Here is a 12,203-nt window from a genome sequence, read left to right as displayed (position 1 = left end):
GGCGCTGTGCAGCCCATATCAGGTCCATCTGCTGTATGCATTCTGGAACTGTGTCATTTGCCCGCGTAGCGGGCGAAATTTTTTCGGAATTGACCCATGGGATGGACTGAAGAGGGGGGTTTTAGCGTGCTCTCAGGATGGACTTGGTGCAGGAGCTGGTCTCGGGACGGAGCCACATTTGTGCGACGAGCACCACAACAACACACCAACACTACAGCCTCCTGCCACGGTCAAGTGCCGCAATCATTGCATCATCTCCAGAAATCATTCAAAGGGAAACAACAGTGGGCGAAACACAATGCGTCCTCAATCTCATCCATCACGTAGGAGTCGGCGCCAGGGAAACCTTCCAGCCATTGAGCTGGCCCTGCCTGCTCCTGCACGCCGCCGTACCACGCCAATGATACAAGCTGAGCCTACTGAGCCCATTGAGCCCATCGACAACAGGGCTTCTGCAGTGCCTGCTCCAGACATTGACCAACAAGGTCGAGACTATATTGCAAAGCATGGAAAGTCTGAAAGAACACTTCAAGACTACTCCTTCAAGGTTGGAAGGGTGCAGGCGTGGTTGGATGAGCAGCCTGTAGACCCTGAAAGACCCATCCAGAGGGGACTGCGCGAGCTGAACCAATGGAGCGAGGAAGCTGTTTGGAGGTGGCTAGCAGCCCACTCTGAGCTGCTTCGCTATGACAACATCAAGAACTACCACAGTGCATTGGCGCAGCACTTCCATGCCACCTTTCATTGCTCGCACCAAAAGAGCTCTGGCTGGCGCTGGGTCAATGGTGTCTGGGAAGGCAACCCTGTCTATAGTGAGCGCTACCTTCAGCTCAAGAAGAGCATTCAAAGGTCCTCTGCAACTACTCAGCCACCTGTCCGTCACGCCTTACCAATGCTGTATCCAAAGCTAGAAAAGCTGCTCGACATATTGGAGAGCAAGCAGCGCAACTTTGACAGCACCCCCAATGTGCTCTCACCCCAGCGTACGCACACAGAGTTTATGTATGCTTTCATGGTTCTGGCCTATAGGCTTTGGATGCGCTGTGACGAAGCCTGCAAGCTGGTTTGGGGTGAGGTTGAACATGTGCCAGTTTTGCACCCAGAGACAGAGACATTCTACGTCAGTGTCACCCTCACATGGCGCAAGAATAATCAGCTAGACGCTGCCAACAGCAGACCCTACATGCTCTTTGATCTACCTCAGCGTCCCAAGGTCAGCGCTATTCAGGCAGTGGTGCGTTGGAGAAAGTATTGGACATGGGTGCACAAGCGCACACCAGAGCCCCAGGACCTCGTCTTCCCTGGTTACCATCCTCGGACGGGTCAGCTTGATGTCAGGCGCATGCTGCGTGCACACCAAGTCAACAGTCTTTTAGATCAGGTGTTCAATGCCACTGACACCATTCAGTCTATTGGCCTCTACCGCTATACATCACACTCTTTTCGCCGTGGTGGCGCACAGGATGCCTTCATTTGGGCCAATAACTACGGGGAGCCAAAGAAGTCACTTGCATTTGTTCGCTGGTGGGGCGGTTGGGGAGCTGGAGAGAGTCTGCATACCATTGAGCGCTATGTTATCAATGTGATGAGCGAGCATGAGGGCTATTTTGGAGACATGGAGAACCCATTGCTGTTGACCAACCGCCGCGAGCATTGGTGCGGCGGAGACAGCGGTGTGGTGGCCCATGCAGTTGCGGCCTTTCAGCAGGCTGGACGGGAGCAGCGCGAGTGGTTTGAAGCAGAGCGTCGCGAGCTCACAAACCTCATCACCACACAACAACAACTACTCACTGCTCCTACTGGCACTGACAGTGAAAGCAGAGCTACTGGCAACGCAAACCTCAACAGTGCTCCTCATTCTTTGGCAGAGGCCAGTGCAATACACCCATCAGCTCCACAACCCACCATGGAAGGTGCGTTTCATTATCACAGTCACTCGACCACCAATGTCATCATCAACGTTCATGGCAAGCCAATGCCCCAAAAGATACCAAAAGCATCGACAGTCCTTGATGTAGTCTCTCAATGGGAGCTAGGGGATCCTTCCAATGGCCTCACGCCACTCCGTGAGTGGGTACCTGCCATGCGTCAGAAGGGTGAGGGTGGCAATGCGAGCCTCTACACAAACCGCAAAAAGATCTATGATGCCTATCTCAAACGTGGTGCCAATCTTCGTGCTTTCTATCAAGCTTATGGGGGAGAAGACAAGAAACTTGGCGAATACATTGCTGCAATTGACAAGGAGGCTGCGCACCTACGCGCTTTAGCAAAAGGTGCGGTAAGGCAAGCCAACGCGACGCGTGAAGCAGGCAAGCACACAAGGAAGAGTTCTGGAAGGACGCGTCGAGGCCAGTAGATGGCTGTAGACAGAAGGCAACTCTCATTGCAGTTCAATCCAATAGCATGATTTCAACATGAAGGAGGTCCTCATACCTATTATCTTTGATTGTTGGCTTCAACACAAGTCCTTTGTACATGTTGCGTGCTCAAAACGCTCTCGACGTGCACAAAGTGCTTGAATGGTCACCAGCTTTCGAGACACTGTGCAAGACGGGGAGCCAAGCAAATCCTGCGAGGGTCAGGTATCTTGAAGAGACTGTCCAGGCACTTCTTGCATGACGCTCAGTTCTGCTCAGACTTGTTGATTTGCTCACATATTTCTCTGTTGCCGTACAATGGCATTGCGAGCCAGGATTTGGCTTGCAGCCATGTGGCCACTTCCGTGGCCATTGTAATGGCATGGCCTGTGCGTGCGCAACTTTTAGACACATTCACATACCCTGCAGCGTGATCTCTGTCCGTTCTGCTGCAGCGTGCTTGCATGGTCACCATCTTCGTACGTCTCATACTCAATGGGGACAGATGCAATCCTATTGAGATTTGAAAGGCTACAACAACGTGTCAAGACAATTTGGTAGCTGGAATACCGGGGTGAAATTCAAGGTGGGAGTTGCGCAGCTCATAGGCTGGGTACATGAGAGTCAATTACAGCTCAAGAGGCCTCGCCTTGCCCTTCCTTCCCTCCCTTGCTGCTGGGCCCCCCAGAGCACTGGGACGAACCCTCCAAACAGCCTCCAAAGCCTTGTCCTCCTGCAGCTGCCTTGTGAACAAAGAAACAGCCCACCTCCCTTTGATCTGCTCCTCTGTAGCATGCTCCGCCGGTACAACTCTGTGCAGCAGCTCTCCACTGTTGAAGAACACCACATCTCCCTCGTCCACATCCACCTTCTGACCGGTACCCAGCTCAAGGACAACAGGGCACTGGAAGTTCACCAAGATGGAGGGCTGGGCATCCTCGGCGTCATCGTGATACACATCTGTGAAGTCACGGATGATGGCAACGGTGGTCCACCAGGTGCCAAAGCCTGCCACTTGCTGCCGACCATTGGCTCCCTTCTCCTCCATGATCTCAGCAATCTCTTCCAATGCTGCAGTCCTTTGCTGGAAAGCTGCTCGAAGATCACTGGCCAGGAGGGGCTCCAGCGACTCAATGTAGGACTTGGAATACTGGCCAAGCCACTCGAGGAACTGGTCTGCAACAGGTCCAGCTAGCTCGTGCGACACAGGGTACCCCAATTGCCCATAGTTGAGCCAGAGACCAAGGTGGGTACTGATGTTGCCGTGACGGCTCTTCCAGATCCCCGCCTTGGTCTGCGCCTTCATAGCCTCAAAGCAGGGTAGCCCTTGCTCACGGACAGAGGTAGCAGCAAGCTGCCCCTGCCTCAATGAGGAGGTACTAACACGCTGCAACACTGTCCTTCTGCCCTCAAGCTGAGCCCACTCACTGGTACTGGCCGAGCCTAGAATGGTAACGAGGCAAAGGGCATCAGCTCAAGCCTCTAGATGCTCTGCAGCACTGATCTACTCACTAGAACTTGCAGCTGGCTTTGCTAAGTCAGATGACGACGAAGAGGTGACTTGGACAGTGAGGGGAGAGGCTTTCTCTGTGGGGAGGGAGGTGCTGCTCGTCAACATGAGTGGTAAGCAAGACCAGGAGAGGCTCTAAACTCACTGGTTGCCTTTCTCTTACTTCCTCCTGACCCACAGGTGCTTCTAGCCATCTCAATGGCCTCTGGAAGATTGGTGATGGACGTGGTGGTCTGTAGAGCAATGTTCTGGCCCTTGGACTGGTGATGTGACGTGCTGTCTAGGGCCAATTCCACCATCAAAGCAGCCTTTCTGACCTTCTGCTTAGCCTCTGCATCCCTCCTAGCCTTTCTGATGACAGCCAGGGTCTTCCTGGGCATGGTAGTGATGAGGAGAGGTGTTGGTAGTGATGGTAAGGAAGGCAAGATGGTGGACTCGCAGTCCAGTCCAGTCCAGTCCATCTAGGCTCAGTCCGCCGCCCCGCCGCGAGTCCATCCGCGCCGCCCGCCTGCCGGAACGGGAAGCCCTGCCAAAAGTTCTGACTGAGCCCTTGATTACGAGCTCTATCCGCTCGTGGAGGCCGACAGGTCCACACCGAGTGTCTTTCCCTTCTACTCACTGAATCTTTTACGCTGGTTAGACATCGCCGTCACAGCATAGCAGCATGGCTTCCTCCTCGTCACGTTCAAGGGCGGCAGTAGTGGGCGCAGGCCCCGTAGGCTGCCTCGCCGCCCTTTCCCTCGCCAACCGCGGTTTCGATGTAGACGTCTATGAGCGTCGCAGCGACCCTCGCCCTCCGCCTCAAGCTCATGCCAGCAGCAGCAGCAGCAGCAACAATGATACGCAGCTGGCTGAAAAATCCGCCCCTACGAAGCCCATCGACCGCAGCATCAACCTCGCCATCTCCGCACGCGGACTCAAGGCCCTCAGCGCCGTCCAGCATTCGGACAGTCAAGGGGAGAATCTGGCAGAAGTCCTCCTCCGTCATGCTGTCCCGATGCGGGCTAGGATGATTCATACCAAGGGCGATGGAAAAGCAGGAGGGGCAGGACCATCGAGCAATAGTCAGGCGTACAGCACGGCTGGAGAGCATATCAATTCCGTATCGAGGAGCTTGCTCAATACCCTCCTCGTTGAAGCGGCTGCTGCACACCCAAAAGTGAGCTTGCACTTCGACTGTAAGCTGCGCGCTATTGACCTGGAGGCCAAAGAGCATGTCGGTGAGAAGGAGGCGCAGGGGCAGTGCTCCCTCAGCTTCGACAGCTTTGAGGGCAAAGAGGAGAAGAGCACAAGATGGGCAGACCTCGTGGTGGGATGTGACGGGATCAACTCGATTGTGCGCAACACTCTCGCGAGGCTCGTACCGCTCAACTTTCATCAGGAGTACATCGACTCGGAATACATCGAGCTACGCATCCCACCAGCTCAAGCACCTACTCAGGACCCCTCTTCCTCTGCATCTTCCTCTTCGTCCTCATCTCGCACGGACATCGAATACGCCCTCGACCCACACCACCTACACATCTGGCCACGCCAGACCTTCATGCTCATCGCTCTAGCCAACCTCGACCACTCCTTCACCTCGACCCTCTTCGCCCCCAACTCGATCCTCTCAACCCTAACCACTCGCGAAGCCGTACTGCGCTTCTTCCGCCAAGAGTTCCCCGACGCTCTTCCTCTATTTGGTGAGGAGGAGCTGGTGGAGATGGTACTGCGTCGAGGTGGAAAGGGGGCGAGATTGTCCAGCATCAAATGCGATCCTTACCATTACGGTGGGAGGGCAGTGATTTTGGGGGATGCAGCACACGCTATGCTACCCTTCTACGGGCAGGGGCTCAACTGCGGTTTCGAGGATGTTGGAGTCTTTGCCGAGCTGCTCGACCAGCATGGGGTGCGAGGAGACCACCCGTCCTCCTCTGTGGGCCTTGCGTCAGCCCTTTCCCAGTACACCCGCGACCGGCATGCCGACCTGGTTGCCATCGTGGACCTCGCGGCGGACAACTATCGCGTCATGTCCTCCTCGGTGGTAGACCCGCTCTACCTGCTACGCAAGCAGCTCGACTCGTTGCTGATGACATGGCTGCCCAAGGGGTGGTGGAGCAGCTTATACTCGATGGTGACGTTTAGCCCAGACGTAGGGTACGCGAGGGCGATGCAGAGGGAGGAGTGGCAGCAGAGGCTCCTACAGAGGGTCATCGTCGGTGGAGGGGCAGCAGTCGTTGGCGCAACCGTGGGTTTGGGATGGGTATGGCGCCGCGGAGGATTGGAGAGGTTCACGACGCCTTTCGTACGTCGAGGCTCTGCGTTGTAAAGTGGGCAGTGGTTCGGAATCCGAGACCTTGCACTTGCACGTCGTCTAGCTTTGTGGCTGCCTGATCGAGGCTGAAGGCGTCGAGTTGGAGCGTGGCAGTTACATCGTACGCATCTACGGATCCCTCGTCGAACTGAAAGCGTGAAGCCGAGTTGCGAGGCGTAGCAGCGCCGAACCAAGCCATCTCTGACAACGCCTTTGCGGTGCGAGGACCAGCGTCTCCGCCTGCGTGATGAGTGGAGGTGGCCTCGACACTCATGTAGCCTTCTGCTGAGTAGGATATGGAAGGAGCGCTCGCCTCGAAGCAGGAGGGAGAGTCTGTAGGGGTGAAGGAAGTTGTCTTGGAGGTCAAGCCAGCTTGCACTGCCGAGCCCATGCAGAGGACTTTGGAGTCAAAGATGCTGCGTACGGGGGTGTGAATATCGTCAACATGGTGATCCACGTTGCCAGGGTTACTGCTCGTCATCTCTACTCACCACATGAGCTTGAATGAGTAGGTCTTGTCCTCATCCGGGCAATCTGGGTGCCTGACGTAAGGCACCTCGATCTTGGCCTCCTGGAAATGAAGAGCCATAGGACCAGGGCCAGTACCCAATTGCCTACCCAGCTGGAGCACAACGAGGTGCTGTCTGCTTTCTTGATCCGCAGCATCGGCGCTTTGCGGAGTCAGGCCTAGATCGGCAAGTACCTCTGCCGGGACAGGGAGCAGGTGGGATCGCAGCTCCTGAGGGAGGAGCGAGGCAACCGTCGATGAAGGCAGGAGGACGGGCACTGTCAGGACATCGTAGGTGCCCGTAATTGGCATCAGAGCTGTGAATGGTGACAGAGCGGTGGGGAGTAGCCTGGACATGGCGGGCGAGGAGTCGCTAGTGTGGAGTAGTAGGTGAAAGGGGTTCCCAAAGTGTTGCTTTCGCTCTCTGTGTCTCTCTCCTCTCTCTGTGCTGCATCTCGGCCTCGCAGTCCGCCGTCGTCCGGACCAGCCGGCGCTACGCGGACTAGGAAGATGTGATGAGCCGCTCTGAAAGCTCAGGTCCCAATCTTTGTTGCCCCTTCCATCTCTACCAAGCGACGATGGCGTCGAAGCGCAAAGAGAAGCCTTTGCACTCGCTGGCGGCAGGAGCCTTTGCTGGCGCTGTTGAGGGCTTTGGTGAGCAAGCGCCGACCAGAGGAGTAGGCTGATATTGCAGCCCTCGCTGACCTCGAGCTCCTCGTTCCGCCGCCCGCAGCTACATATCCCACCGAATTCGTCAAGACACGAGCTCAATTTGCAGTCTCGGCAGGCGCAAAGCCTCCGGGCCCCATTCAAATCGTCCGCGAGACGGTCGCGCAGTACGGTGTACGAGGGCTTTATTCTGGCTGCTCGGCCCTTGTAGCGGGCAACGCTCTCAAGGCAGGCGTGCGCTTCCTCAGCTACGACAGCATCAAGCTTGCGGTAGCAGACAAGCAAGTGAGCCTAAGTTTCAATCAGTAGACCCCCTCGTCGTTCCTCGCTGACTGCCCTCTCCATCTCGCCCACCCGCAGACCGGCCAACTCTCCCTCCCGCGCTCCATCCTGGCAGGCTTCATCGCCGGCCTCTCCGAAGGTCTCTTCGCCGTCACCCCCTCTGAAGCCATCAAAACCCGTCTGATAGACGATGCTCGTCGCCCCAAGCCGGAACGCAAATACGCCGGCCTGCTCTCCGGGTCAGCACAGATCCTGCGGGAAGAGGGCATCGCGGGAATCTACAAGGGGTTGGGCCCGACAATGATGCGTCAGGGGGCCAACTCTGCTGTTCGTTTGACAACGTACAGCTCTCTCAAGGCGATAGCGACCAAGGACGGGCGCAAACCGGGCAGCGTCGAGACGTTCGGTATGGGAGCCATCGCTGGTATCGTGACCGTCTACTGCACGATGCCCTTTGACGTCCTCAAGACACGAATGCAAAGCTCAGCGTCGAGTCAGTATACGTCAACACTCAACTGTCTCACGACCATGCTGAGAGATGAAGGAGTGAGGCGGTTCTGGAAGGGAACGACGCCGAGGCTGACGAGACTGGTGTTGAGCGGGGGAATCGTCTTCACCGTCTATGAGAACACGCTCGCCCTGCTGGACAAGGGAGAGGCAGTGGCTAAGGAGACGGTTCAAGAGGTGAAGAAGGAGTCGTAGGGGCAAGGTCTGTCGTCACGCTGTAATAGAGCAAGATCTCAATGCCATCTCGTAGAAATTCTCGTTGCGACTCAACCATGGCGGCGGCGTGGGAGATTCGGAAGGCGTTGACGGGAAGGCGCCGATTTTTTGACCTGCATTCAATTTCACGCCGAGGCTGGCTTGAGCGCGGCCAAATGGTCCGCGTCCTCTCTCCCCTCCCTCTGCTCCTTGCCCTACCGCTGGGACCCCTCGCGGCTCGGTAGATGTGAGCCCTCAGCCTCACACACTGGACGCTATCTTGACCTCCAATACGGCTGCTACAGGGCGTCGCCGGTTGGCCGTGAGACGCGGCATCAACACCTCGATACCCCTTGCCTATCATGGCTGGCTTGCTTGATTTGCCTACTGAGGTGAGTGCGAGAGGCTGCTTGGAAGGGGCAACGTCACAAACTGACCTTGTTCTTCAATGCTTCGTGCGCGCACGCAGCTCATCTGGGACATCGTCATCTCATCCCACTCCTCCGCCCTCTTCGAGGTCAACCATCATCTACGCTCCGTTCTCCTCCATGCTCCAAACACCATTCGCGCAGCCTACCTACTCCAGAGGTGGCATTCCACCTACCAGTATGGCTTCGAAATCCCTCGTCTGCGCTTGAACGCGGAAAGCCAAGTAGAGATGGCTCTCTATCCTGACAAGAATGCTCCCTACGTCTCGGTCCAAGAGGCCTGCAAGGACAATAGAGGCAACATGTCCATTCTGGCGTTCTGCCTCACTTTCCCAATCTGCAGTCATCGAGTGATGAGCATACTGAACGACCACCTGGTGGACGATGAGCGGTACGACAAGATCAGAGAGCGCATCAGCATGGACTCGGATGAGCCGTCCGACTACTGGCCAATGCAGCGGGTACTGCCTAAGCGCCTCTTCACTGATTTAGAGCGGGCGTCTACCAGCCTCCCCCCCTCCGATTCGCCGGATGTGGATGTCCACGCAGTCCTGAATGTCCTCAGTCGACTGGGTCCTGCTCCTACGCTGCACACCAACGATCTTCTGGTGATGCTTCGCGCCCTCCTCTTCCACCACGACGGGCACAAGCTACTCATCACAGACTCGGATGACGCCTACTCCCTCACCAAGGCCGTATTCGCTCAGGACGAGGGCCTCACGCGTCTCCTCGTCGGCTTTGACGGGCAGGCGGCCAAGGCCAAGGAAGGCCTGCCACTCAAGGTTGCAGTACGAGCGAACTGGCTCACAGGGGTCAAGATCTTGCTCAATGTCCCGCAGAGTAAGAAGGAGCGACGCAAATTCCGCGAGGTCTGCGACGAGCTGAGAGAGCTGTTCGATGAAGCTACTGGTCGGCACGATGCCGCGGTACGTAAGCTGTTGTTGACCACCCCTGATGAGGGGAAGAGGATGCGCGACTACCTCCTCAATCCGGATCTGCTTCATACAGCTATACGCAGTGAGGCGCACGATGTGGCCAAGTGGTTGATGGAGGAGGAGAAGGTCCCGCTTGATATCAAGACAATTCAGTATCTTGAGAGGGCGGAGGCTCGGGGAGAGAGCAGTGCGAGTGCGCCGATGGCGACGAGCGGCAGTAGCAGTGGCGGTGGCGGCGGTGGTGGGGGCAGCAAGAGTGCAAGGGGCAAGAGAGAGTCTGAGGCGTTGAGGGGCAAGAAGAGGCGAAGGGAAGGCTGAATGAGGACTTGGCTCTTGGCGAACTCTACTTTCAGGAAATCCTGTTACCGGTAGCGACAAACACGTGTATTCTACTTCTCTAATAGCTACAGCCCACGGCCCGCGCGTGCGGGCTCTATCGATCTACGGAGGTGACAACGAAGCGCGGTGAGGGGAAGAGTGGTGATATGATGGCGGACTCTTCAGGCTGTAGCCGCGGCAGCCACAGCTACGACGCCTCTTGCGAGCACGGCAACAACGAGAGCCGAGCACACGAGGGGAAGGACGGCTGTATGAGGGGCTGCTGTCATGGAGGAGAGGGCGAGGAGCTGCTTTGCCCCGATGCCGGGTATTGTGGTTGACTTGCCGCCCGATATGGGTTGCTGAATGGCAGGAGGAATAGTAGCAAGCAACTCGTCCGCCTCCTCCTCGCTCCACTCGCTCTCGCTGCCCAGCTCGGGCAAGATCGTAGCCGGCTTGTTCCCCACGAGCGACTCGAAGAGGTCCTTGTTGAGCTCAAAGGCCAGACGAGCCTCGCGACCTTGTGCTCGCATCATCTTTGTCCTGTCCATCCCGGCACTAGCAGATACCGAAGCGTCCATCGCGTCTCGGAAGCGATCCTTGAGCTCGCGGTGCCATGCGCCGGCGGACAGGTCCTCGTCTGATGTGGGGCAGGGGAAGTCGTAGAAGTCAAAGCCACCAGTCGACGGTGAGGGAGCGGCAGGGAGGGGGAAAAGCTTCTCAATCCTCCTCTTGATGTGCTGCCCGCCGCTCAAGTCGCCGAGGTAGCGGACGTAGCTGTGTGCCAGGAGAAGGTCAGGCTCGCCCCCGATGCCGGCAATGTCCGTGAGGCGGCGCACGTATTGGGCAGTGGCGAGGGCTTGGGCTGGGTGAAGGAGTCGAAGGTGATCGTCCTGCAGCTTGGAGGAAGACGGCGAGGACTGTAGGAGCGAGAGGACGGGTGCAATCGACAAGCGAAGCTCTGCTGATGCCTCGGAGTCGTCGTCGTCTAGCACGTCAACGATCTCGCTGAGGCTGAGCCCAGCCCCCTCCTCGTTGGCCTCGCTGCTCTGCAAGACTCTGAGGTGGACTTCGATATCTGCCATGGTGGCGTCAAAGCGTGCCAGGTGATTGAGGAGCGTCCTGCATGGTGCCGAGGCCGGACGAGAAGCGTAGAGGGGAGCAAGGGCTGGAGCCATCTCGGCTGCCTTGTTACCGGCCGAAGTGAGAGATGCCTCGAGTGCTGCGTAGATGCAGGCTAGCATGATCATCCAGCGTACGTAGTCGAGTCGAGAGAAGGTGAAATCGCTCGATGATGACGAGGAAGACGCGAAGCCCATGAGCTGCCGCACGCCTTGACTCGACTCGACTTCTCGGTGCGCCTTGGCTGTGGCATGCTTGAGATATTCAGAGAGAGGGGGGAAGGATGCTGACGAGGAGGCGACGGGCTTCGAGGAGGATGCACCGTTGTCACTGTAGAGATTGTTCTGTTGATGGTATACCTTGGCTGCTGCGATATCGATTGGACTTGCGAAGGCGGCGAGGCGTGCAAAGGGGCAGGGCATCGTTGCGGTAGATGGGTGGTTGTGATGTGCAGATGGTGTGAATGTATGACAGGTGGATGAGAGGATTGAGAGGGGAAGCTTGAAGACGTGTGTCGATGAGACGTGCCTCTCTTAACGGGCTCCGTGACTGGCAACCTCTTTGCGCTGGCTACGCGTCGCAACAGCAAAAGAGCAGAGTCTTGCGATGGCACTTGGCAGCGAGGGGCTTTGATCGAGCTCTGCCTTTCTTTTGGGCGTGGTGAACGGCACCAGAACGAGGCGGCTGCGAATCGGTGCTAGAGGGCGAAACGGACGTCGCGGACTTGCTGGCCTCTCCGTGATGCAGCAGCACTGGAGCAGTGCAGCTGAACTGAGGGACTCGACGAGAGAATGAAGGCTGGGGTCTGGCGCCCGCTACAATCTTATCTGATCCGGCGCGAGGAGGAGGGCAGTTATGCGCGCGCGCAATGAAGGAAGAAAGGGGGGATTGGGCGGAGAGTAGGACTTGCGAGCGAGTCGAGCGGTGTGACGCGACCAAAATGAGGGTGATGGCTGAGTTAGCTTGGCGCTGAGTCGTTGGATAGACGCGCGGCTAGGTGGTGAGGTGGCTGAAACTGGCGGCGCGTGTGAGTGACGGAGGCGATGGAGAGGCAAAAACTATAAAAGAGCAATTGA

The 12,203-nt window shown here is 57.1% G+C and overlaps 7 protein-coding genes across 7 annotated transcripts; 4 read left to right on the top strand and 3 right to left on the bottom strand.

Annotated features, from left to right (window-relative positions):
- Positions 1 to 298: 298 nt before the first annotated feature.
- Positions 299 to 2,356, top strand: BDZ90DRAFT_257741 (hypothetical protein; the record flags this gene model as incomplete). Its single annotated transcript, XM_025507990.1, has 1 exon — positions 299 to 2,356. One exon carries the CDS (start codon positions 299 to 301, stop codon positions 2,354 to 2,356), a length of 2,058 nt encoding a protein of 685 aa, XP_025365283.1.
- A 629-nt stretch (positions 2,357 to 2,985) lies between these two features.
- On the bottom strand, positions 2,986 to 4,247 carry BDZ90DRAFT_257740 (hypothetical protein; the record flags this gene model as incomplete). The annotated part of the gene is made up of 3 exons (XM_025507989.1): positions 2,986 to 3,800; positions 3,870 to 3,944; positions 4,013 to 4,247. 3 exons carry the CDS (start codon positions 4,245 to 4,247, stop codon positions 2,986 to 2,988), a joined length of 1,125 nt encoding a protein of 374 aa, XP_025365282.1.
- Positions 4,248 to 4,447: 200 nt separating this feature from the next.
- On the top strand, positions 4,448 to 6,507 carry BDZ90DRAFT_229677 (FAD/NAD(P)-binding domain-containing protein). The gene has a single exon (XM_025505166.1). The coding sequence runs from the start codon at positions 4,532 to 4,534 to the stop codon at positions 6,176 to 6,178; it is 1,647 nt and encodes a 548-aa protein (XP_025365281.1). The 5' UTR covers positions 4,448 to 4,531; the 3' UTR covers positions 6,179 to 6,507.
- BDZ90DRAFT_257738 (hypothetical protein) lies at positions 6,224 to 7,028 on the bottom strand (the record flags this gene model as incomplete). Its single annotated transcript, XM_025507988.1, has 3 exons — positions 6,224 to 6,239; positions 6,289 to 6,579; positions 6,655 to 7,028. 3 exons carry the CDS (start codon positions 7,026 to 7,028, stop codon positions 6,224 to 6,226), a joined length of 681 nt encoding a protein of 226 aa, XP_025365280.1.
- A 177-nt stretch (positions 7,029 to 7,205) lies between these two features.
- Positions 7,206 to 8,388, top strand: BDZ90DRAFT_236003 (mitochondrial tricarboxylate transporter). The gene is made up of 3 exons (XM_025507282.1): positions 7,206 to 7,325; positions 7,405 to 7,625; positions 7,701 to 8,388. The coding sequence occupies exons 1-3, from the start codon at positions 7,250 to 7,252 to the stop codon at positions 8,322 to 8,324; spliced, it is 921 nt and encodes a 306-aa protein (XP_025365279.1). The 5' UTR covers positions 7,206 to 7,249; the 3' UTR covers positions 8,325 to 8,388.
- A 137-nt stretch (positions 8,389 to 8,525) lies between these two features.
- Positions 8,526 to 10,407, top strand: BDZ90DRAFT_229674 (hypothetical protein). Its single transcript, XM_025505165.1, has 2 exons — positions 8,526 to 8,716; positions 8,794 to 10,407. Exons 1-2 carry the CDS (start codon positions 8,687 to 8,689, stop codon positions 10,003 to 10,005), a joined length of 1,242 nt encoding a protein of 413 aa, XP_025365278.1. The 5' UTR covers positions 8,526 to 8,686; the 3' UTR covers positions 10,006 to 10,407.
- Positions 10,188 to 11,549, bottom strand: BDZ90DRAFT_257735 (heme oxygenase-like protein; the record flags this gene model as incomplete). The annotated part of the gene is made up of 1 exon (XM_025507987.1): positions 10,188 to 11,549. One exon carries the CDS (start codon positions 11,547 to 11,549, stop codon positions 10,188 to 10,190), a length of 1,362 nt encoding a protein of 453 aa, XP_025365277.1.
- Positions 11,550 to 12,203: the final 654 nt, after the last annotated feature.

The sequence above is a fragment of the Jaminaea rosea genome (assembly GCF_003144245.1).
Source record: "Jaminaea rosea strain MCA 5214 unplaced genomic scaffold BDZ90scaffold_1, whole genome shotgun sequence".
Classification (NCBI taxonomy): Eukaryota; Fungi; Basidiomycota; class Exobasidiomycetes; order Microstromatales; genus Jaminaea; species Jaminaea rosea.
Note: the sequence above shows the minus strand (reverse complement) of the source record. Positions and strands in the feature narration are given on the sequence as shown.